Raw genomic sequence first — 26,492 nt, forward strand, 5'->3', positions numbered from 1 at the left:
TCTCCTGCCTTCCAAAGAACTCTGCTCCAGCGACGCCTTCCAAAGGGACCAGCGACCTCTGAAGACTGCCCTGCTTCGACGACGACAAGAAACTCCCGAGGACAGCGGACCTGCTCCAAAAAGACTGCAACTTTGTTTCAAGAAGCAGCTTTAAAGAACCCTGCAACTCCCCGCAAGAAGCGTGAGACTTGCAACACTGCACCCGGCGACCCCGACTCGGCTGGTGGAGAACCAACACTTCAGGGAGGACCCCCGGACTACTCTACGACTGTGAGTACCAAAACCTCTCCCCCCTGAGCCCCCACAGCGCCGCCTGCAGAGGGAATCCCGAGGCTTCCCCTGACCGCGACTCTCTGAAACCTAAGTCCCGACGCCTGGAAAAGACCCTGCACCCGCAGCCCCCAGGACCTGAAGGACCGGACTTTCACTGCAGACGTGACCCCCAGGAGTCCCTCTCCCTTGCCCAAGTGGAGGTTTCCCCGAGGAAGCCCCCCCTTGCCTGCCTGCAGCGCTGAAGAGATCCCTTGATCTCTCATTGACTTACATTGCGAACCCGACGCTTGTTCTAACACTGCACCCGGCCGCCCCCGCGCCGCTGAGGGTGAAATTTCTGTGTGGGCTTGTGTTCCCCCCGGTGCCCTACAAAACCCCCCTGGGTCTGCCCTCCGAAGACGCGGGTACTTACCTGCAAGCAGACCGGAACCGGGGCACCCCCTTCTCTCCATTGAAGCCTATGCGTTTTGGGCACCACTTTGAACTCTGCACCTGACCGGCCCTGAGCTGCTGGTGTGGTAACTTTGGGGTGGGTCTGAACCCCCAACGGTGGGCTACCTTGGACCAAGAACTGAACCCTGTAAGTGTCTTACTTACCTGGTAAAACTAACAAAAACTTACCTCCCCCAGGAACTGTGAAAATTGCACTAAGTGTCCACTTTTAAAATAGCTATTTGTGAATAACTTGAAAAGTATACATGCAATTGAAATGATTCAAAGTTCCTAATGTACTTACCTGCAATACCTTTCAAACAAGATATTACATGTTAAATTTGAACCTGTGGTTCTTAAAATAAACTAAGAAAAGATATTTTTCTATAACAAAACCTATTGGCTGGATTTGTCTCTGAGTGTGTGTACCTCATTTATTGTCTATGTGTATGTACAACAAATGCTTAACACTACTCCTTGGATAAGCCTACTGCTCGACCACACTACCACAAAATAGAGCATTAGTATTATCTATTTTTACCACTATTTTACCTCTAAGGGGAACCCTTGGACTCTGTGCATGCTATTCCTTACTTTGAAATAGCACATACAGAGCCAACTTCCTACAATTAGTATCTCTTTTTGCCACTATCTTACCTCTAAGGGGAACCCTTGGACTCTGTGCATACTATTCCTTACTTTGAAATAGTGCATACAGAGCCAACTTCCTACACCCCCCATGTCTTCAGGATGAGAAGGCGGAGGAGATGGAGTAGGGACTATGTAATCGTCCAATTTGTCCTGTGGGTGTTGTGGACCAGGGATTTCACCCTCTTCTCTATTATCTTCGGTAAAAGTGTTATCTTCCCTAGACGGTGCGGAAATGGTTGAGGCTGGTGTGAACCCATACATTGATGGTGGAGAAAGATTTCTTGGCGTGGCAGGAAAAATAGTCTGAGGTTGTATTGACTGTTGTTCTTGGGTAGATTTCGGAACCTATAATCTAGCAGCATGGCCTGCAAACACTGAACCAACGCTGTAGGCATTTGTACAACAGTGTGCCTAGGCTGAGGGTATTCATAATGTCTGCTATGATGTAATAAGGTTCGTAGCATTGTTGTTCGTGGTCTTCATCATCCTCTTTCTCATGATACTTCACATGATGTTCTGAAGGCCAGTGTGTGTCCCCAAAAAGTCCATTACCTGACTCCTCCCAGTCCAATAGATGACTTGATAAGAAAGCTGAAACTTTGCTTGGAGAGGTTACTTCAGGCATAAAGCAGACTTTGAGATCTTTATTGTGGTGGGAGCGTCCGTCGACGTCGTAGACTATGCAATTGTGAAGTGGGACGTTGCAGGTAAAGTTGCTACAGTCAATGGTGTTGCTATCGACAATGTGGTAGATGACTATGTGATTGACGGTAGTGCAGATGACAGTGCTGCTATCGACAGTGGGGCCATCAACTGCGATGCTGTGATGGTGCTACTGTTATCGATGGCGGCTTCATCGACAGCATCTTCTTTGACTGTGTTGGAGAAGTCTAATCCACCATTGACGGTGACTTTGAAGAAAATACCCTGGTGGATGAAATGGGAGCACGAACAGGTGTTGTAGACTATGTTCCCAACAACTATGCCTTCGTCGATAAGACTGTGGCGATGGTAGCTGTCGTTAGACACAAACGTTAACACTGCTGTCGCCGGAACTGTGAGAAGACTTTTAGACCTAGACGGTTCTGATGAAGGAGAACTGTGATGCTTCTTTTTCTTCAAAGATGTATTGGATGGTCGGAAGGAGGCTCACCCTGCAGAGATGAGTGCAGTTTCACCCCCCTCCCTTTTTCCTTTTCTTTTTTTTTTTTTAAGGGTCTTTGTAGTGTGACCTAAAGGCCTTCCTATTCTCTTCAGAAACCCCTTGAGAAGAGTATATCTTGACCATAAATGAGGCCTTACAGCTGAATCACTCATCAGAAGAGCTGGATTTCTGGGATCTAGACTTCTGTAGCTAGAGAAGTAATCGTTCTTCTCGGTCTCTTAAGATTTTAAAAGAAAAGGTATGGCAAATTTGACACTGCTTTCCCTGATGTTGTGGGTAAAGGCAGTAGAGACAGTCTGTGAGAGTTGTCCACATGGAGTCCTTTTTCTTCCCCCACAGGACTTGCAGGAGCAAAACAGATATTGGAATATTCAGTCATTGTAGATGTGGACAACGTGAAATCACAGGAAACAAAACTGAAGGGGGCTCAGGGAGACTTCCTTCACATGACGTGCAGTAGGAAATCTGAGGGAATCAGCCTCTTTAAAGAGAACTCTAGAGGGTGCTAGTACTTGATTGGTGATAGTTCAACTTTGGTCCTTTTTCTTTTTTTAAAAGACACAGATAGGCTATTAAACTGATGGCCTACTGCCATAATAGACTATTAAGGTTTTTTTACATACTGCTTTATTGCGGTACTTTGGCATTCCCATTTCAACAACTGGGAATGATTCAAGCATGTGATCTATGAAAGATCCAATACTGAATAACATGACCTTCTCCATCCATCTGAAAGATTCTAAATGTGTGCCAAATATATTCCAGCAAGGAACCAATGCACCAGTCCTAATCTGATTCATAGACTACACATTTATGCCCCATCAGAGCTATTAAACATTCCTATTAACCCAGACAAATGCATGTGGGAATAAATGAGGTAGTCTTTTCAAATCGATTAGGAATTCACTTCATTTGAAAGTCATAAAAGAACTAAAAGGTCTGCTAGAAACCTGAAAATGTCCACACATGTTGGGTTGTCAAGAAACATGAACAGTAGTTTAACTGAAAAAGTACACTGAAATCTTCCAAACCAGTTAATTTTTGGAGCTCGGATGGATGTCCTCTCTAGCATTTCTTTTATTTGCTTGTGCCTATTGACATCAGATCTGTACCACTGGGGAGACACTCAAAAAGTCTGTGGACTGGTTTGCAAGTTGGTCAGGTAAAAGTCAGGAGCAGCCACAAAATCAAGAGAAGAAAACTGCCCAAGCCAAGCCTGTGGGCAAGGCATTTCTATCAGTGTCATAGGAGTGATGGTATCCATTAGTCAACAGCCGCAACTGAACTTAAGACAAAGAAAATGTAAAACAGTGCAACTGTGCAATATTCTGAGCAAACACTGAATGACAAGAGTGCACAGCAAATTATTCTGCAATAAATATATGTGCAAGCTTAAAAATTTCAGACCAAAATGACATTCTGGAAAAACAGATGTGACTTTGGAACACAAAATGCTACACAAAATAAACCTTAAAGATAAAAAGGTGCCAACAACAGAAGATACTAAATTTCACCTGGGAAGAACATGCAGGTTTTTGAACAAATGCAGGTTTCTGAAAAAGCTGCATTCGTGTGGTATTGCCACAATGACTTCAATGGCTAAAACATATACCAATTCATTCAGTGGATAATAATCAGCTCACAGTCAAGAATATTTGAATGCAGACGCTGCAACCTCTGGTTCTTACTCCACCCCTTCATATCTGGGGAACTGGGTCAAAAATGGAACTAAAAATTAAACCAAGAAATTTCAAGCTCCAATGTAAGCAAGGTAACAGGTGTTCATTTATTCCACAACAAACATTTTCCTTTACACCACCTGTAAAAGGAAAATTCAAACAGAAAATGAAACCAGCTACAACAGTTTGAATTGTTTACACAACATTATGAAAAAAATGGTCTTCTTTAAGAACTCTGTAGCAACTCTATAAATCAAGAAAGCAGGTTACCTTTACACATTGTACAAAAGACGAATTGATGGGGAAGTAAACCAATTTACATCAGCAAACAAATTGGTCAACTGGAGGCATCATCGGGAACACTGGTGGGGCTGCTTCATACAGCTATGTCAACAGATTCTTGAAGGGGTTAGGAGGTCGAAGAAGGGCACGCTGGACATGAGTGAAACATCTGCTGCAATATCTAGGTGCTTAATGGAAGCGTCCTTACAGCAAGGAAAACTGCAAAGACTTTCAGTGCCCTACACAAAGCAATGTTTTGACTCAACACCAACCTAAGGGAAACCAGTGTTGCTGATAAAGAACATTTTTTATAGCTTTTGGTGCTGCCCAAGATGGGAACTATTTCTTGACTCTACTGTAAACTGGACAAGATCTACCAAAGCAAATCTGTATTTAACTACTTGTGATGCCAAACATGGGGCTTTTTGAGGTACAGCTCTAAATAGAAAAGGAAAGTAATTCGGAACCCAACATCAGCGCACATTGTTACCACCATGAGCTTTGAGTCAAAAAGAAACTCTGGGTACTTACGCTACCGTGTGGTACATTTTAAGGCAAGGTATGTTAGGCCACCATTACAAGGATGCATATTAAGAGGTTAAGAGCAGAGGATACTGCCGAGGCCGAAAATAAGGGGCTTAAACTGGCACTATGAAACACAATATATCGTTTCAACCCTACTCAGAGGATAACCAGTTTTCTGTAAAAAAATCAAGCTCTCAAAAATGCAATCAAATAAAATTTGAATAATGTCAGCACTTGGCTACCAGTCATGCCACACATATGGAACTTAATTAACCCGCTTACAACAGTTGATTCGTTTTCTGCAAATAACTGGCATGTTTATGAATCTACCTGTCAAGTTTATTTAAACGTCTGCTAAGAACAAAACTGAGAACAGTACATACATAGCAATTACCCAGCTATTTTCCAAACCAGATAATTTCAAGACTACAAAAATTGAGTTGAGTAAAAATTGTAGAATTGTAAGCCGTATATATAGAAGAATGTTTAATTGACTATTTACAGGGCCAAATTTAAAGAATTCATGTTTCTTCTGCTGCCATTTCTTCACACATTCTTTCATAAGACCTCCCATTGGTGCCTTCATCTTTTATTTCGGTAATTATCTCATCTTCTTGCTCTACGGATTTCTCTCTGGATTGGTCTCTGGACATCTCCCTGGATTGGTCTCTAGACATCTCCCTGGAATTTTCTCTGGACATCTCCCTGGAATTTTCTCTGGACCGCTCCCTGGAATTTTCTCTGGACCGCTCCCTGGAATTTTCTCTAGAATTGCCCCTAGATGTTTCTCTGGATTTGCCCCCGGTTGTGCCCTTCGATTTTTCTCTGGATGTGCCCCTCGATTTTTCCCTGGATGTGCCCCTCGATTTTTCCCTGGATGTGCCCCTCGATTTTTCCCTGGATGTGCCCCTCGATTTTTCCCTGGATGTGCCCCTCGATTTTTCCCTGGATGTGCCCCTCGATTTTTCCCTGGATGTGCCCCTCGATTTTTCCCTGGATGTGCCCCTCGATTTTTCCCTGGATGTGCCCCTCGATTTTTCCCTGGATGTGCCCCTCGATTTTTCCCTGGATGTGCCCCTCGATTTTTCCCTGGATTTGCCCCTCGATCGGTCTTTGGATTTGCCCCTCGATCGGTCTCTGGATTTGCCCCTCGATCGGTCTCTGGATTTGCCCCTCGATCGGTCTCTGGATTTGCCCCTCGATCGGTCTCTGGATTTGCCCCTGGATTTGCCCGTGGATCGGTCTCTGGATTTGCCCCTGGATTTGCCCGTGGATCGGTCTCTGGATTTTTCTCTCGATTTTCCTCTTGAATGTTTGTCTCTTGAAGACCTTGGAGAACAGAGAGCACAATCATAAAACAATTCACATCTCATAGAGAAAACTACAAAGCCTGCATTCTCTATAGTTTAGTTTTAAAATGAGGAACTCAGACACAGAATACAATACAATTTCATTACTGTACATTAACAGTTTACTACTACCTGTATGTTTTTTGTTTTTTTTGTAGAAAAGATTACATCAGTGATAAAACAATATATTCTCTGACCTCAAGACCTGGAAAGGTTACCTGCAATGTTAGTATTCCAGTTTCTCACGGCAGCAGTCGAAAGCCCCAAAAAGTCAAATCACTTTAGCCTTGGAGCAAATATTCATGAGTATTTACAAATGACATTTAAATGAAAACAAAGTTTTCGCCACACTCCCGATTGGTCTCATCTTACTGGAAGCAGGCACCTATTTACTAAGATATTTTTTTAGGAAAGGAGTGTGATAATTTAATCCGAAGAAATACCTACTAATGTACTCAACAGATAAATTAACCTTTATAACGGGTTCTTTCGAGGTATGCATTCAGAAATGATAAACTGGGTATAGGCACAGTTAACATTTGAAGCATGGCACCGTCAGTTCAAAAATCATGTGGTGAGTAGGCTTTGGACATTCTTCTCATACCCTGTGAGTGTCAGTCCTTAAATCCTCTAAGGAATGCACAAAATTGCAATGCTCCCTTCCACTCTGAAGGTGCCAGATCCACAAGTGTCAATTTTCTGCTAACCAAATGTACTCTTAACAGTTTATTTTCTAACTCCAACTCTGTGTTCCAGGCAAGTGTTTTAAAGAACCGATGATGCAACTGGAGGTAAGCGAAGGGGTGAGCACAAAAAGGGCAATACAATAGGGGAAAACACACATACAATGACCTGAAGAGTACCAAGGCACAGCCAGAGCGAAGACTCACAACAGCATCAATTGACAATATAGGTTAGTAGACAAGCTAGCAATAGGCTTAGCAAAATTAGTTAATTAAAAAAAAAAGATAATTAGCTAAGGTTTTCTCTTAAGTAAATCAATGCCTCACTTTCGATTCTCACGAAACTTGCAGTTTAAACTGGAAACAATTAGGAAAGAAAGATTTACGCAACACAGTATGACAGGGACGATACAGCAACATTTTATGGGTCAAGCATTCAAGCGCAGCACTATGCACATATTTATGAATCGGTACCAATTTCCTACTCACAAATGTCTTTACTGACAAGCAGTAAAGAGTGTGTCTCAAGTAAATTACTGAACTTCCATAGCCCGTTAATAAGCCAGGCTGGTGCTCTGAACACACTGAAGGTGTGCCACACGATAGGCTAGTAGGCCTTCCCATAGACTGTTTTGGTGTTTCAGTCCAAACAACAAGGTAAGGAGAGTGCCTGGCAAGGATGCTGCAGGTTGAACCAGCAGTTCTTAATCACTGATTTCGAAGTGGGGGGGTCCACAATCTAATGGACTCCGAGTTCCTCACTGTATGAAAGCGAGGATGGGACACAGGAACTGGTTAAAGAGTGATGATGCTTAGGTGCCAAAAGCATCCCTGCTATTTTCCCCCATTCAGCCAATTGATTCAGAGCCAATGACCAACCTTATCAAGTCAATTGGTGTTTGGCAAAGGACTATGAAACAGGAAGTCATCAACATGTTTCCCTCTTCATGAATCGAATTAAATATTTTCCAGAGGTAGATAAGAAGTAAGAGGGGTCTAGTGCGAGTCACTGGGGACACAACAGTCAATACTGTATAGGTCATGATGAACATGACCCCAGTTTCACACATTGTGAACAGCTCACCAAAAAAAGGCACCTACGCAGTGAAATCCGAGTCTGATCCTTTAAAAGAATGTGTGGTTCTGCTCATGTTGCCAGTTGTGATTGCTGCTCCAGTCATCACGCTGAACTGGTGTAAATGTAAAAGCTTAAGCCACAATCCTGCCTTGAACAGGTTGCACAAGTTTCTTTTCATTTAGCGGCTAAGTATTCATGTGATACAGTTGGTTTAAGTTGGAATTATGCAAATAAATCTAACTGTAGAAATGCAAACAGACCCCTTCATTAAAAACACACACACACCTTCAGCAGTACACATTCGAAGGAAGACGCGCATCCAACAACAGGGTTGCCATTCCCTACGATTGGATAGCCTATTCTTAACTGAATTTGCCTTGAAGACACCAGACAAAAGCATTCATACCTCACACAGCCAGCAACAATAGTCTAATTTTATAGCACTACACCATGGGATGCAAAAGGTAAATGCCACCCTGCAGATAGGACCCCACAAGTAGACACCAACCACTAATAGAACAGGACAACAACAATTAACCATAGATGGACCACAATACAACACCTACAAGATGTGGCAGAATGATTCACTATCCTCTGCAATGGAATCCCCGGGATTGCAGTGCTGTTTACTTCTCAGCACACACGGCCGCACTGATTGCCGATTGTGCCAAAAACATAAAACATTAAAGGGGTAGGTCGTCACTCAAAAGCAAGGTTAATTGATAACGAACACTTGAAAATACGAAGGAATTTGATAACCCTTTTTGCAGTTGGTGGAATCTAAGGCAAACAACTTGATCTCTAGGTACTGGATGCAAAGCTTTCAGAATGTGCATGTTATGTTGTTCTGAATGGATGGATTTCAGTTTGACAAAGGTCAAAAGACTGAATAAATAAATCCTTTGCCGAGGTGCCTAACACGAAAACCGAAGCATATCCTGCAATGCCTTCTGTTGAGCATCAGTGTGCAAATGACAAATCAACCAGTGAATTAAACAATATCAGTAAGGTGGGAATTCCACCACTGCCATGCAAGTAGAGAAGACTACGATCAGATATGAGCTTCAACTGAAGGACTTAACTAGTAAAGGCTTCTTCTGCACCAAAACCTTTAGGAACTCAATTTGTTCAAGCGAAAGAAGAAGAAATGTAAGCATACTGCAGGTCTACAGCATATATCCACACTCCTTGTTGGAGTTCTGAAAACATTTCACGCAGTGAGAGCATTTTGATTTTATTTTATGCACCAACTTTTTTCGTGCCCAAAAAGCACAAATAGGCTAATTGGCGACCTCACAGGTCTAAAGGCTAAATGGAATTAACAGCTGCACTTTACGTACAAATAGATATATCATACAATGAACAAAATGATAAATTATCTGAGGTGTCCCAGTGCATTGTATGCTTTAAGGGAACAAACTAAACGGGGTGCCATGCCATACTAGAAGCAGATTGTGAGTTAAACAAATGCTAATTAATTCGCACATTCTAGTCACGCATAAACTTGAAAGACACCAAGACTGAAAAAACAAATTGAAGTTTTCCAAAACCAACACTAGATGGCAGGGGAGTACAAAGCATGCGAGTCTGCAAAATACTGTGGCAAGAATAAAGTTCGTTGCAGAAAACTATGCCAATGCTTGTTTATGGATATTGCTAAATTCAACAGGTCTCGCATTTGGCAACAGCTACTGGCTTTGCCAATGTGTTTTAGCCATGTTGTACACCAGTGTGGTGAAAGGTGAATGGTGCAGCAAGAGTAGAGTGGGAATAAAGTCGCCTAGGGTGAAGTGGTGTAGAGTGAAAGTGGAGTTGAATAGGGTGTCAAAGTATTTTGGAGTGGTACAGTGTGGCGTATGCATGGTCTGTTAGTACACTGCCATTACAGACCACACATTTTCGACTGAAATGACCATTGCATTTCCACGGACATACAGTATTTCTGATAAAACTATAAAGCGCACAAACATGAACTTGTGGAAATGGCATCACCTAGTTTGATTTGTTTTGCTCGCATTCAAATAGTTGTTTCTAGGGCACTTCAGAATTACAAAAAATGTGCTTCACTAATTGATGCATTCTGAAATATTTGCAAAGCTCATTTACAGACATTTAAATGTTGGTACGTCCTAGGAAAAAAAGGTTTTTAGTAAGTAAAAAAAAAAAAAAAAAAAAGAAAGAAAAGTAAAGCACACAATACCTAAAGGTGTCAATGCGCTAGCAAAGCCAGAAGCTATAACATAGGCAGGAAGTGCTAATTTAATAGATGAGAAAACCATAAGTAGAATCAACGGGGGCAGTGCGACCAGCCTTTCACACTCCCAGATTGTCAGATAAGGCCTCTCTGTTTGAACTAAAAGAAAAGGTCCCTCTCATCTTGGCACATTTGCTGTGCATTCAAAGACTAACAATATGTAAAGGCCTGTTTTTAGAAAGCAAGTACTTTTGGAATAATACAGTAAATTGGCTAAGCTCCACAGGAGGGACAAAGACCTAGTGGACAGAGAGAAAAAAACCTGCCAGCAAATAGAAAGCAATTGAGTTACAAACCACAAAAAGTCAATGGTAAGCAAGGGGCGGAATGCATTCCTGGGTCAGCTTTCGTAATGTCCCCAGACGTCCTTAGAAACCAGACACCTGGTAGCCTCTGAACTAAAAAGCCAAGCTTAGCAGCAACCATAACTTTAACCCACTGCTTTGAACTCTTTCTTGAGGTTATAGGTAACATCAATATCATCAATGAAGTTGTCCTTGGGGCTACGGAACTCTTCACAGGCCAAAGGAAAGTAAGAACTTGATCATCTCGACCATTAGCTGGGTACAACAGTAGTGGGAGCAGGGTGTTACCTACGGCCCTGCTGGATGCACGGCCTGTGCTGCAGCAAGTCGTGCTTGGACAGGTACAGAGTGCGCTGGGCTCAGGGAATCACCTACATCCAAGCACCCACCTCCTGCCTCAGAGTCAGATGCGTTGAGTCTTCAGCCTATAATGCCAATACTTGCTTAGCAGTGGGTGGGGTGCCTCGAAGTCCAATTCAATTCTTCAACTTGGTTTCTACAAACTGGCCAAAGCTGCCCACAAAATGGAAGATACACATAGGCACATCACTTAAAGGAAACATGAAACGTTAAAGCAGCACTTTAGTTGGCATAGGTCTGCCGCCGGTGGCTTCAAAGTGGGATGAATACGGACTCTCTTGCCCAAGTACTTTGTACTGCCTCTATACAATGTGGGAGGAGTGGAGTCTAAACCCTAGGAGCTGCACAAAGTGAACACGACTGACATCTGCATTGATGATGCTCACGGAGCCAAGATCCCAGGATCCACGAGAACTTTGCAACAAAGCAAGCCCAGAGAAAATAAAAATTAAAGACCAGACATCTCAAGCGAAGAAAAGATGCAGAAGACGCTTTCCTGCTTCCCCACTTATGAAGCGGTACCTTCCAGACGATCCCAGAACCCCGGCCCTAAGCTGTCAACCGCCCCCTCTCAAATTCAGACGGGCTTCGCTTCACATCGATGTCAATTGGCTTGTATTCTGTTGGCTTGAGCCGGTCGTACTGATTCCAGAACCAAAAGTCTAGCACATGTGGGTTCAATAATATCTGTTTAAACTTGCAGTTGGAAGTGTTAAGTCTTGGAGTCCAGTCAATCTCTACAGCTGGCTGATGTGAAAAAAATTGGTGAAAACTCAAACCCATTGAGGACATTAGTCAGGTGCTGTACCACCTCGGCTTCAGCGTCCCTTTAAAAGCATGAAAAGGGCCTCAACATGATGGAAAAGGGTTAGGAAGGTTCACGATTCCCATTTCCAGAGCTAACTTGATAATCAGGCTCAATCTCTACCTCATTGAACCCCCAATAGGGAAGTCTAGCCCTCAGTGCCCCCTTCAAGGACTGTCAGAGGATCTGAGCCAGGGTAACAGATGCAGATCAGGGAACAAGCAGACATTCAGTCAGCGGCTGAGATTATATGTTTGGTGTTCAAACTCCCTGTCGGACAAAAAGGAGAAGGGCGCCAAAAGACACTACTTCAGTGCTGGACGATTCCAGAGTACTGAAAGTCCAGAGTCGCACTCACCTCAGAGAACCAAAACAATCAGAAAGGGGTGACATGCAGGCCTGTCCACAAACAGGACCACAAGAGCAGCAGACCTGCTCGGTTCCTATACTGCAAGACAGTGAGTGGTAGTTACCGCCCTTTTGTACCTCACCACTTCCTATAATGAGGGGGAGCGACTCCGTGGAGGGAGGAGCAAGGCCGAGAGGAACCATTTATTGTGAAAGAACAGGCACTCGGAGGATGCTGGGGATGAGAAGAAAGAGATCCCATGGACCCTGGTTGTGGCTCCTAGCCCACATAGCTGGATGCCCCAGGAGAGCACTGAACTGGAAACGGTCAAAAAAGGAGATATAAAATGAAGCAGCCTTCTCGGTAAAAAGCCCTTACATCGGGGCCAGAATAGCGAGTGATGAAGGTGGTGCTGGACCACATTGTGGAAGGTAGACAGCAGGGCAGGCAGAACAATCTACAGCAAGAGAGGCAATATAACAATGATAGAGCCCTAGATTGGGGATGATCAGTTGCCCTGTTCTAGAGGAAACGAGGGTCTAAAAGCAGGAGAGGGCTACTTGGTCTGTGCAGCGGCTCCAAGCGATAGTCCAGGGGCTCTTCACAGTGATCAGCATCTACGCAAGTTAATGCAGAGAGGTATACAAGACAAAGTGCTGGGACTTTCAGCAACAAGATCTGGTGCATCACCATATAACTCGACACCAAGAAAGTGGAGGACAGCCTCACTGAGCGAAATAATTGTGGCAAGCAAGACCAAAAAAAATTTAAAAAAACGTAATGGAACTGTTAGAAAAGCCTTCATAGTAAAAAGTGGCGACTCTTAAGGAGACCAAACAGTGGCTCCAAGGCAGAAGCATCAACTCCTGCAAGTCAAACATGATATGAAGCTTTTTTTTGGAAAGAATCTACTTATTAGAGGAAATGTGAAACGAATGTGAATAAAAGCAAGGAACAGAAAGGGATTCTGCTGACATATACTGAGAACCTCGAAAATTAGCAGAAATAATGTACGAATCTATAAAGGATGGATACTGAGCAGTAAGGACAGACTAGGGACCTACCTCAAAAAGAGGACTTTTAACAGGTAATGCTAGTCAAAACACTGGACAGAGATATTCCCATTACAGGACATGAGGCCCCCACATGTACATTTCTTCCACAGAAAGAAGAACTAATGGAAATGGCAAGAAAAAGGCTGTTCTTGAGGGATAATCAACTCGGATTAGAAAAAGGAGGAGTTTCTGCCAAGTAACAACAACATTTACAGTCTAGCCTTAAAGAAAGCAAGCCTTTCTGAATAGTGTAGTCAGATGAAGTATGTTCATTTTCTAGTTAACTGCCAGCAAAAATCAAACGCTGATCACAAACAATATACACCAGCAACATATGCATGGGCGTGAGCTTTAAGCTGGCCGAAATACAGGTCCTTGGAGAGGTCATGGACAGGTGCCAAGACTAGTATCCCAATTTTAATTCACTTTTAATTCTTTCTCCTATGAAAATACAGCACTGATAGGACACAGAAACTAGCAATTAATTTTAAGGTGTATAACCTCTCCCAGATCGTGTATTTGCTCAACTTTACCACCCACCGTCATGCATGAATCAAGAGAAGATTAGTTCTCAAAGTGGACTAACAGTATTGCTGATCCTGGAACACCAGTTATCAACGGTATGCACACTACTGCCCAGCACTGCTGCCTACCCGATAAAAATAAAAAGGCTTCATAAAACCAGATGACTGAAAATTCAAAAATAATACCAACAAGTAAGGCATTGTGAAGCCCAGGAGACTTTTGTTGACCAGGAGCAGTAAAAATGCTAATGAGTACTGCAGGACTTGCAAAATGACGTGCTGAAATTTGACTGCCACCACTGCCAGTCATGTCACGACCTCATAGTAGAGATCATTATCACCCTCAAGTCCAGCTTACAATTTCAGAATTGAGTCTAGAGTATAGCTTGTATTACATATCAAACGTCTGTAATGTGTATAACCACCTCTCTACTTACATTTACTGAGGGAAGATCTCTGGGTTGCCAAAAACCAGGGTAGGGTGCACATCATTACAAATCCATGCAAAGGGCTTCTGTCATAACACTGGCTTCAGTATCAGACTGCATTATCCAGCGTTACCAAATTAACCACTATACCCGAAGGACACAATGTCTAAAGTACTGAATGCCACGGCTGAAGGAGAGAATAATTGTGTTGAGCGACTGAGATGCAATTTGTTAAGCTTAACAGTTACCTGGATACTTGCAAGGAAGCAACTCTGAACTAGATGAAACGGAGTAAAGACCCAAAGTCTCCTAGCCCTGGTAGAGTAATAGTTTATTGTATAGATAAAACAATTTACAGTATGTCAACATTTATATTAACCCCTTCGCTGCCAGGCCTTTTCCCCCTTCTGTGCCAGGCCTTTTTTTGCCTATTTGGAATAGTTCTCGCTTAGGCCCTCATAACTTTTTGTTCACATAAGCTACCCACGCCAAATTTGCGTCCTTTGTTATCAACATCCTAGGGATTCTAGAGGTACCCAGACTTTGTGGGTTCCCCTGAATGAGACCAGGAAATTAGGCAAAATACAGTGAAAAGTTTTTTTTTTTTTTTTTTTAATTTGAAAAAAGGGCTGCAGAAAAGGGCTTGTGTTTTTTCCCTGAAAATGGCATCAACAAAGGGTTTGCGGTGCTAAAATCATCAGCTTCCCAGCTTTCAGGAACAGGCAGACGTGAATCAGAAAACCCAACTTTTCAACACAATTTTGGCATTTTACTGGGACATACCCCATTTTTACGATTTTGTGTGCTTTCAGCCTCCTTCCAGTCAGGGACAGAAATGGGTGTGAAACCAATGCCGGATCCCAGAAACCTAAACATTTATGAAAAGAAGACAAAATTCATTCTGAATTCAGCAATGGGTAATTTGTGTAGATCCTACAAGGGTTTCCTACAGAAAATAACTGAAATAAAAAAATATTGAAATTGAGTTGAAAAAAACAGCCATTTTTCTCTACGTTTTACTCTGTAACTTTTTCCTGCGATGTCAGATTTTTGAAAAAAAAAAAATCTTCCCTGGTCTCTGGTGGGCTTTCTGCTTTATGTTTTTATGTATGGGGAGCGACCCCTTAGACACCCTGCACCATTTCCTTACCCACAATGCCCTGCAAACCTGCAACTTTGCTGGAAAGCACGCATTTTTCCCACATTTTTGTGATGCAACCTTCCGGAATCTGCAGGAATCCACAAAATTCCTACCACCCAGCATTGTCTCATCTATACCGACAAAATTTCTGCTGCACTTGTCAGCCTAAAAAAGATTTTTTTCAAACTGCCCTTTTCGACCCACTTTGGTTCCCCCTCAATTTTGACGTGTTTTTGGCTCTTCCCTGTCACAAACACTTGGCCCACCTACACAAGTGAGGTATAATGTTTACCGGGAGACTGAGGAGAACGTTGGGTGGTAGGAGATTTGTCCCAGTGCAGTGATCCAACACAGAAATGTGGGAAAAATGTGATTTTTGTTGGTGATTTTTTTTAGCTAGATTTGCGGCTTGCTGACGATTCTGGGTAAGAAAACATTGGAGATCCACGCAAGACACACCTCCCTTGACTCCCTCGGGTGTCTATTTTTCAGAAATGTCTGAGTTTGGGAGGTTTCCCTAGATAGCTGCTGAGCCCAGGACCAAAAACGCAGGTCCCCCCCCTCCCCCCACAAAAACAGGTAGTTTTCTATTAGATCCTTTTGATGTGTCCACTGTGTGTTTTGGGGCATTTCCTGTCGCGGGCACTAGGCCTACCCACACAAGTACCATTTTTATCGGGAGACTTGGGAGAACGCTGGGTGGAAGGAAATTTGTGGCTTTTCTCAGATTCCAGAACTGTGTCACCGAAATGTTAGGAAAAAGTGTTTTTTTTTGGCCAAATGTTGAGGTTTGCAAAGGATTCTGGGTAACAGAACCTGGTGAGAGCCCCACAGGTCACCCCATCTTTGATTCCCCTAGGTCTCTAGTTTTAAAAAATGCAAAGGTTTGGTAGGTTTCCCTAGGTGGCGGCTGAGCTAGAGGCCAAAATCCACAGGTAGGCACTTTGCAAAAAACACCTGTGTTTTCTTTGAGAAAATGTGATGTGTCCACTTTGTGTTTTGGGGCATATCCTTTCGCGGGCACTAGGCCTACCGACACAAGTGAGATACCATTTTTATCGGGAGACTTGGGGGAAAATAGAATAGCAAAACAAGTGTTATTGCCCCTTGTCTTTCTCTACATATTTTCCTTCCAAATATAAGACAGTGTGTAAAAAAGACTATTAGAGAAATGCCCTGTAATTGTCATGCTAGTATGGGCACCCCAGAATTCAGAGATGTGCAAATAACCACTGCTCCTCAACACCTTATCTTGTGCCCATTTTGGAAATACAAAGGTTTTCTTGATACCTATTTTTCACTCTTTATATTTCAGCAAATAAATTGCTGTATACCCGGTATAGAATGAAAACCCACTGCAAGGTGCAGCTCATTTATTGGCTCTGGGCACCTAGGATTCTTGATGAACCTACAAGCCCAATATATCCCTGCAACCAGAAGAGCCCAGCAGACGTAACGGTATAGAGAAAATGGCTATTTTTTTCACCTCAATTTCAATATTTTTTTTATTTGTTATTTTCTGTAGGAAACCCTTGTAGGATCTACACAAATTACCCATTGCTGAATTCAGAATTAATTTTGTCTTCTTTTCAGAAATGTTTAGGTTTCTGGGATCCAGCATTGGTTTCACACCCATTTCTGTCACTGTCTGAAAGGAGGCTGAAAGCACGCAAAATCGTAAAAATGGGGTATGTCCCAGTAAAATGCCAAAATTGTGTTGAAAAATTGGGTTTTCTGATTCACGTCTGCCTGTTCCTGAAAGCTGGTGTTCTCTTCCAGGGGATCCTCATCAATAGTCATAAACATTGAATATTCCCGCCCTCGTGCGGGGACCCCGGAGCATACATAAAATTCACATATAAAAGTATGAAATATGCATGAAATATATATATATAGCATTTTTAGTAGACAAATTTTCATACTAAATTCATATACGTGTGTATAACAGCAATGCAGACTATATTCATAAACAGGCTAAAATGCTTTATTTCTATGGAGTTTCTCTTTTTTTCAACAGTCCTTTTCAAAATTACAATAAGAGAAAAACTTTCCAAAGCCCCATAGCTGGGCCCAGGAAAAGAAGCAGTAGCAACACCAGTGAAAAAAGAGAAAAAAACTCCATTGAAAACAACGGAGCATTATTAGCCAATAGGCTGCATGCAGGTTAACACAGGAGAACCATAAAATTCTGGCACCGTGCCTTTAAGACCCTGAGCACCTCCAGTATCCCACCATGCCTCAGGGGTGAAGGAGAGATGACGGTTGGTTCACAGTTAGGTCAGTACTTTTTTTACGGTGACAACTTGTCCAGCAGATTCGAAAGATAGTGTGTCCTGCACTTCTAGGAGACTTGCGTCCGGGGAGGAGGGTGGGTTGTTTATGACTTTGATGAGGATACCCCTGGAAGAGAACTAGGATTTACAGGTAAGTAACTTATCCTTCTCTTCCAGGGGATCCTCATCAATAGTCAAACATTGAATAGATTAGCAAGCTGTAGGAAGTTGGCTCTGTATGCACTATTTCAAAGTAAGGAATAGCATGCACAGAGTCCAAGGGTTCCCCTTAGAGGTAAGATCGTGGCAAAAAGAGATAATACTAATGCTCTATTTTGTGGTAGTGTGGTCGAGCAGTAGGCTTATCAAAGGAGTAGTGTTAAGCATTTGTTGTACATACACACAGGCAATAAATGAGGAACACACACTCGGAGACAAATCCAGGCCAATAGGTTTTGTTATAGAAAAATATCTTTTCTTAGTTTATTTTAAGAACCACAGGTTCAAATTCTACATGTAATATCTCATTTGAAAGGTATTGCAGGTAAGTACTTTAGGAACTTTGAATAATTACAGTAGCATATATACTTTTAACATAAAACACAATTAGCTGTTTTAAAAGTGGACACAGTGCAATTTTCACAGTTCCTGGGGGAGGTAAAGTAATGTTAGTTTTTGCAGGTAAGTAAACCACCTACGGGGTTAAGATTGGGGTCCAAGATAGCCCACCGTGGGGGGTTCAGAGCAACCCCAAAGTCAACAAACCAGCAGCTCAGGGCCGGTCAGGTGCAGAGTTCAAAGTGGTGCCCAAAACGCATAGGCTTTAATGGAGAGAAGGGGGTGCCCCAGTTCCGGTCTGCCAGCAGGTAAGTACCCGTGTCTTCGGAGGGCAGACCAGGGGGGTTTTGTAGGGCACCGGGGGGGACACAAGTCCACACAGAAAGTACACAATCAGCAGCGCGGGGGCAGCCGGGTGCAGTGTGCAAACAAGCATCGGGTTCGCAATGTAAATCAATGGGAGACCAAGGGGCCTCTTCAGCGGGGCAGGCAGGCAAAGGTGGGGCTCCTCGGGGTAGCCACCACCTGGGCACGGGAGAGGGCCTCCTGGGGGTCACTCCTGCACTGAAGTTTCGATCCTTCAGGTGCTGGGGGCTGCGGGTGCAGGGTCTTTTCCAGCCGTCGGGATTTTAGAGTCAGGCAGTCGCGGTCAGGGGGAGCCTCGGGATTCCCTCTGCAGGCGTCGCTGTGGGGGCTCAGGGGGGACAACTTTGGTTACTCACAGTCTCGGAGTCGCCGGAGGGTCCTCCCTGAGGTGTTGTTTCTCCACCAGTCGAGTCGGGGTCGCCGGGTGCAGTGTTGCAAGTCTCGCGCTTCTTGCAGGGATTGCAGGGGTCTTTAAATCTGCTCCTCTGGATACAAAGTTGCAGTCTTTTTGGAGCAGGTCCGCTGTCCTCTGGAGTTTCTTGTTCCTCTTGAAGCAGGGCAGTCCTCTGAGGATTCAGAGGTCGCTGGTCCTTGAGAAAGCGTCGCTGGAGCAATTTTCTTTAGAAGGCAGGAGACAGGCCGGTAGGACTGGGGCCAAAGCAGTTGGTGTCTTCTTTCTTCTTCTGCAGGGGTTTTCAGCTCAGCAGTCTTCTTCGGTAAGTTGCAGGAATCTAAATTCTTAGGTTCAGGGGAGCCCTTAAATACTAAATTTAAGGGCGTGTTTAGGTCTGGGGGGTTAGTAGCCAATGGCTACTAGCCCTGAGGGTGGGTACACCCTCTTTGTGCCTCCTCCCAAGGGGAGGGGGTCACAATCCTATCCCTATTGGGGGAATCCTCCATCTGCAAGATGGAGGATTTCTAAAAGTTAGAGTCACTTCAGCTCAGGACACCTTAGGGGCTGTCCTGACTGGCCAGCGACGACTCCTTGTTATTCTCATTATCTCCTCCAGCCTTTCCGCCAAAAGTGGGGCCGTGACCGGAGGGGGCGGGCAACTCCACTAGCTGGAGTGCCCTGCGGTGCTGGAACAAAGGGGGTGAGCCTTTGAGGCTCACCGCCAGGTGTTACAGCTCCTGCCTGGGGGAGGTGTTAGCATCTCCACCCAGTGCAGGCTTTGTTACTGGCCTCAGAGTGACAAAGGCACTCTCCCCATGGGGCCAGCAACATGTCTCGGTTGTGGCAGGCTGCTGGAACCAGTCAGCCTACACAGATAGTCGGTTAAGGTTTCAGGGGGCACCTCTAAGGTGCCCTCTGGGGTGTATTTCACAATAAAATGTACACTGGCATCAGTGTGCATTTATTGTGCTGAGAAGTTTGATACCAAACTTCCCAGTTTTCAGTGTAGCCATTATGGTGCTGTGGAGTCCGTGTTTGACAGACTCCCAGACCATATACTCTTATGGCTACCCTGCACTTACAATGTCTAAGGTTTGGCTTAGACACTGTAGGGGAACAGTACTCATGCACTGGTGACCTCACCTATGGTATAGTGCACCCTGCCTTAGGGCTGTAAGGCCTACTAGAGGGGTGACTTATCTATACTGCATAGGCAGTGTGAGGTTGGCATGGCACCCTGAGGGGAGTGCCATGTCGACTTACTCGTTTTGTTCTCACCAGCACACACAAGCTGGCAAGCAGTGTGTCTGTGCTGAGTGAGGGGTCCCCAGGGTGGCATAAGATATGCTGCAGCCCTTAGAGATCTTCCCTGGCATCAGGGCCCTTGGTACCAGTTACAAGGGACTTACCTGGATGCCAGGGTGTGCCAATTGGGGAATCAAAAGTACAGGTTAGGGAAAGAACACTGGTGCTGGGGCCTGGTTAGCAGGCCTCCGCACACTTTCAATTCAAAACATAGCATCAGCAAAGGCAAAAAGTCAGGGGGTAACCATGCCAAGGAGGCCTTTCCTTACACAAGCCCATCCCTTAACACTGCGGACTGTCTAATAGAAGTGCAGGAAGAGATATGTATTATGCAAACAAATTTGTCAGAGATGCTTGCCCAACTTGGGCATCTGCTCTGGCATCGGAGTCCAAACAGTAATGCCTAGTAAATGTATGTACAGACTTCCATGTAGCAGCCTTACAAATTTCAGAGATTGGACCATTATTAAGGAGGGCAGCCGTAGCCGCCTTTCCTCTTGTCAAATGAGCCTTAGGCCTAGCAAGTAGCTGTTTGTTAGCCAATTGATATGCAGTAACAATACATGAAACTATCCATCTAGATATGGTTCGTTTTGAGGCTGCCTCATCTGTTCTTAAATGACTGTAATTTAGAAATAAGTGGTGAGATTGTCTAATTAGTTTGGTCTTATCCAAGTAAAATTTTAGCACTCTTTTCAAATCCAGGGAGTGCAAAGCTTTCCCTGCCGGAGTATCCGGATTAGGGAAAAAAGTTGGTAGTGAAATACCCTGATTGATGTGAAAATCTGACACCACCTTCGGTAAGAATGATGGATGAGTTCGTAGAACCACTCTATTCTCGTGGAAGACTGTGTATGGTTCTTTGGAGGACAAAGCCTGAATTTCACTGACCCTCCTCGCGGAAGTAATGGCTACCAGAAAAGCCGTCTTCCACATAAGGTGTTGCAAAGAGACTTTGTGGATAGGTTCCTATGGAGGGCCCATGAGTTTCGATAGTACTATGTTTAGCTCCCATGGAGGGGAGGGTTTTCGAATGGGTGGAAAAACTTTTTTCAAACCTAAGAAATCCTTGACTACTGGCCTTGTAAAAAAGGATTCCTGAGAAGGTGATTTACGAAAGGCTGTAATGGCAGATAAATGTACCTTAATAGATGAAACTTGCAGACCTGATTTTGCCAAATGGAGTAGGTAAGAAAGTATGACCTCCTCCTGAGCCAGTATAGGATTCTGACCTTGCTGACAACACCATATGTAGAACCTCTTCCACTTGAACACGCAAGAACGCCGCGTGGAACGTCGTCTGGACTCCTTTGGGATGTTCATGCACTCCTGTGAGAGCCCTAGGTGCCCATACTGCAGGAATTCAGGAGCCATGCCGTCAAGCTCAGAGAGGGAAGGTTGGGGTGAAGAATCCTGCCTCCCAGCCTGCAAAGGAGATCCAGTCTGCACGGCAGCCTCCTGTGAGGCTTTTTGATAGGTTGAGGAGATCTGTGTACCAGAACTGACGAGGCCATTGCGGAGCTATGAGAATCATTCTGGTGCTGGATCTGTAGAGTTTATCACCGCAGGTATGGGGGGAATCTGTGGAAAAGCGTAGAGAAATAGCCCTGACCAGTCGATCAACAGGGCATTCCCTCGAGACCCCGGACGCGAAGTCTGGGCATTTCTTGTTTTCATCGTCTGCAAAGAGATCTAATTGAGGCCGACCCCAGTGACCGAAGATGTCTTCGACGACCTCGTCCTGAAGAACCCAATCGTGGGCGTCATCGAGAGTTCTGCTCAGGAAGTCTGCCTCCACATTTTGTTGCCCTGGTAGGTAAACTGCTGTAAGAGGCATTCCCCTCGCTAGGAGCCAATGCCAGATGGCCTGAGACTCCCGAGATAGGGGTAGGGATCTCGTTCCTCCTTGCCTGTTCAGATAATACATTGTTTGCACTAGAAGAGATTTCCCCTGAATCGATTGAGCAAAAGACTTGAGAGCCAGATGAACTGCTCTGAGCTCCAGCAGGTTGATGTGGTACTCTCTTTCGTTGTCGGACCACCAGCCCTGAGCTTGAAGGGAACCCAGATGAGCTCCCCATCCCTTAAGCGACGCAACCGTTACCAGAGTGTCAGACAGGATTAGCTGGTGAAACAGAACTCCTACTGACAGGTGAGGTCTGTGCATCCACCACCGTAACAATTGTCATGCTCATATCGGAAGACTCATTCTGTCCTCTCAGCGGCCTGTGCTCTGGTTCCAGTTTTCCAGCGCCTTTTGAAGAGGCCTCATATGTAGCCTGGCATTCGGGACAATGGAAATGCACGAGGCCATGGAGCCCAGTAGAGATGTCACCTGATGGGCCGTAGGTGCGTCGGACCTCAGAAGGTCTTGACACTTTCTCTTTATTGATAATAGTCATTCCTCCGAAGGATACACTCTTTCGAGCTCTGTATTCAGTATTGCTCCCAGGTAGTGGAGGTTTTGCATTGGGATGAGGGTGGACTTTTGGTAGTTGACTTGTAGACCTAGAGATCTGAAAACACTGAGCACAATGTCCCGATGACTTTTCGCCTGCTCCGGAGAGGAGGCTTTCAGTAGCCAGTCGTCTAGGTATGGGTAAATGAAGATTTTCTGCTTCCTTAGATGCGCTGCTACCGTTGCTACGCATTTTGAGAAAACGTGAGGGGCAGATTTTAGGCCGAACGGAAGCACCCTGAACTGATAGTGCTGGGAGGCTATCCGGAAGCGTAGGAATTTCCGATGCTTGGGAATGATCGGGATATGAAAGTACACGTCTTGCAGGTCTATGGAGCACATCCAGTCTCCTCGATGCAGCTGAGGGAAAATCTGGTGGAGAGCCAGCCTCCTGAACTTTTGCTTTTTTATGTACTTGTTCAGTAGTCGTAAGTCCAGAATCGGTCTGAAAACTCCTTCTTGACCTTTTTTTGCTACCAGAAAGTAGCAGGAGTATACTCCTTTCCCTCTGTGCACGACTCAGACTTTTTCTATTGCTTTTTTCCGTAAAAGGGCGTGAGCCTCTTTGCGCAATAGGCTCATGTGAGCCGGATTGCATTTGGTTGGTGGCAAGTGAGGAGGAGGTTGTCTGAAAAGAAGAGTACCCATTCTCTACCATGTTCAGCACCCATTTGTCTTTTGTTATGCCACACCACTCGTGAATGAACGCTGTGATACTTCCCCCCACCGGAGTGGTGCATGGTGTTAAAGGGAAGCGAGTCCTCATTGCTTTGCAGGAGCTTTGGGTGTGGACTGCGGAGGTCTGCTTGACCCTCGGTCTCTCATGGCCTTACGAGACTGGAAGAGTGGACGCCCTTGCCTCTGTTGTGGCCTCTGGGACCAATGAGGGGCTTGAACCCTCTGCTGAAAAGGGCGCCTGTCGTAAGGTCTATACCTTCGCCTGAAGTCCTTCCTTTTCTCCAGGCCCACTGCCCTCATGGTGTCCACTTGCGCCTTCATACGCGCCATCTCCTCATCTGTGTCGGTTCCAAAAAGCGAGTTTCCGTTGAACGGAAGGTTTAGGATACGCTGCTGCGCTTCCTGCTTCAATCCTGTAAGTCTCAGCCAGGAAGATCTTCTCACACAAACCCCATGCACGTAACCATGTGCTGCTAAGTCTGCCCCATCTGCTGCTGCACTGATGACCTGATTGGAGACAGACTCCCCTCCTGAAGGATCTCCTGAAAATCCTGCCTGTCCTCCCTATGCAGCTTCTCTGTGAACCTGCTCAGCGAGTCCCAGAGTGATCAGTCGTATCTGCCTAGGAGTGCGAAAGCGCTGGAGACCTTCATCATGGAAGCCGCCGTGCCACACATCTTCCTCCCCAGAGTCCAGGTGCCTACTCTCCTTGTCCGGTGGAACCGTGGAGGATGATGCCACTGAGTGTGTCTTCCGGGCTGCGGCCAATATGACTGAGTCCGGCAGTGGATCAGTCCTGAGAAACAAAGGATCTTGCTCAGGTGCCTTATATTTCTTTAAGATCCTAGCAGGAACTGATCTGAGGGTGGCTGGTGCTAGAAAGGTGTCCATGGTTGGTTGTAAAAGACCAGGCACCAGCGGTAGCAATTTTATTTGAAACCCTGCAGCATAGAGCGGTTTCAAAGATCACGGATGAGGAGGTTGCAGGTTCCAGGACCTCTATATTCAGCTTTTGTGCTCCCTTGAGAAGCACCTCGTTAAAGGTTGTGATATCGTCCACCGGGGAAACTCTAGCTGGTGGAGAATCCGTTAAGGTCGTGGAGTACTCTCTTACTGAGGACCCCGACGATGACCAAGGAGACCTTCTGCGACGGCGTGACCGTGATCTAGATGTTCTCTGGGAGCGCGACCTGCTCCGAGATGTTGTAGCGGCGCGTCGAGGCCTAGTGGCCAAATGGCGAGACGCAGAACGAGCCTGTCCTGCCCGCGCTGTTGGCGATGGTGTTCTCGGGAGAGAAGCCGAAGGTGAGTACATCCTCGAGTATTGCGAGTCTGGGGAGGCAGTCGTTCTATTAAGGCTCTCCAACCACCTTGGCGACAAGTTGATGGGCGAGACATGCCCAGACGATGCGGCTCTCGACCGCCCAGATGAACCACTCCTTATGGAGACCACCGGAGATGTTGGAATGGTCTTATCCGCCGGCGGTAGTTGACCCTCTTCTCCTTGTAAGACAGGCAAAACCTGTGTTTGCGTCGACTGTTGCAACAACGTTGAAGGGAGTGACGTGAGTTGCTCTGGTCTCAACGTTGAGCGCCTCGACGGTGATTTCTGATTAATATTGTACATATTTAGTGTTACTTACGTCCTACTGGAAGGTTGCCTCTTTAGTATATTTTGGTAATTGTGTCACTAAAATAAAGTACTTTTTTTTTTGTAACACTTTATTTTCTTTTATGTGTGTAAGTGCTGTGTGACTACAGTGGTATTGCATGAGTTTTATATGCCTCATAGATAATCTTTGGCTGCTCATCCACAGCTACCTCTAGAGAGCCTGGCTTCTAGACACTGCCTACACAACTCTAATTGGGGATACCTAGACCGGGTATAAGGTGTAAGTACCTTAGATACCCACCACAGACCAGGCCAGCTTCCTACACAATAGTTTTTTCACTGGTGTTGCTACTGTATCTTTCCATGGGCCCAGCTATGGGGCTTTGGAAAGTTTTTCTCTTATCGTAATTTTGAAAAGGACAGTTTAAAAAAAAAAAAAAAACTCCATAGAAACCTGCGCTTTTGGTCCTGGGCTCAGCAGCTATCTAGGGAAACCTCCCAAACTCAGACATTTCTGAAAACTAGACACCTGAGGGAGTCAAGGGAGGTGTGTCTTGTGTGGATCCCCCAATATTTTCTTACCCAGAATCGTCAGCAAACCAAAAATCACATTTTCCCCACATTTCTGTGTGGGATCACTGCACCGGGACAAATCTCCTACCACCCAACGTTCTCCTCAGTCTCCAGGTAAAAATTATACCTCACTTGTGCAGGTGGGCCAAGTGTTTGTGACAGGGAAGAGCCAAAAACACGTCAAAATTGAGGGTGAACCAAAGTGGGTCCAAAAGGGCAGTTTGAAAAAAATCTTTTTAGGCTGACAAGTGCAGCAGAAGTTTTATCGGTATAGATGAGACAATGCTGGGTGGTAGGAATTTTGTGGATTACTGCAGATTCCGGAAGGTTCCGTCACAAAAATGTGGGAAAAATGTGTGCTTTTCAGCAAAGTTGCAGGTTTGCAGGGCATTGCGGGTGAAGTACACCACCCTGGAATCAACTAGATGTTTAGTTTTCAGATGTGTCTAGGTCTTGTGGATTTTTCTACATGGCAGCGTCCCAAAGTAAAAAATAAAATAAAAAAAGTGCAGCCCTCACCATTGCAAGTGAAACGATTTTGAGAGTTACCGAGCTCTCATGGCTCAAATGTAAAACAAAAAAGAAAAATAATCAAATGTCCTCTTGCTTGCCATGGGATAAGATGTTTTAGTGTGCGGGGGAGAGCTGAAAGACTGTTAGCCCTTTCAGTTCAGGTGGGGGTATAACCAGGCCCATTCTGGTTGGTAGCCACGACCCCACTATTTTCATTTATTTTTTATTCCCTGGCATCTAGTAGACTTTCTGTCCCCCTGGGGTGTGGATCGGGGGTAATTGCCCAATCTGCCCGCTGGTGGGCAGAACAACTTTGGCCCCGTTTATTTGGGGTGGGGGTATGGCCAGAGGTCCCTGGTGTCTAAGGGGGGCGGAAATGGCCTAGAAATAATTTGCCCCTTGACACCCCCCCCCCGAGGAGCAG

The 26,492-nt window shown here is 45.0% G+C and overlaps 1 protein-coding gene across 4 annotated transcripts in view; it reads right to left on the bottom strand.

Moving 5' to 3' along the window:
- Nucleotides 1-4,284: 4,284 nt before the first annotated feature.
- The window catches only part of LUC7L (LUC7 like), a 251,298-nt gene continuing 229,090 nt past the window's right edge, over nucleotides 4,285-26,492 (bottom strand). For all 4 annotated transcript variants that reach the window (XM_069210398.1, XM_069210401.1, XM_069210400.1 and 1 more), the window contains one exon: nucleotides 4,285-6,336. In XM_069210398.1, the coding sequence (XP_069066499.1) occupies nucleotides 5,529-6,336 (808 nt within the window). In that variant the 3' untranslated portion in view covers nucleotides 4,285-5,528. The remainder of the gene's footprint in view (nucleotides 6,337-26,492) is intronic.

The sequence above is a fragment of the Pleurodeles waltl genome, chromosome 10 (genome assembly GCF_031143425.1).
Source record: "Pleurodeles waltl isolate 20211129_DDA chromosome 10, aPleWal1.hap1.20221129, whole genome shotgun sequence".
NCBI classification, from domain to species: Eukaryota; Metazoa; Chordata; class Amphibia; order Caudata; family Salamandridae; genus Pleurodeles; species Pleurodeles waltl.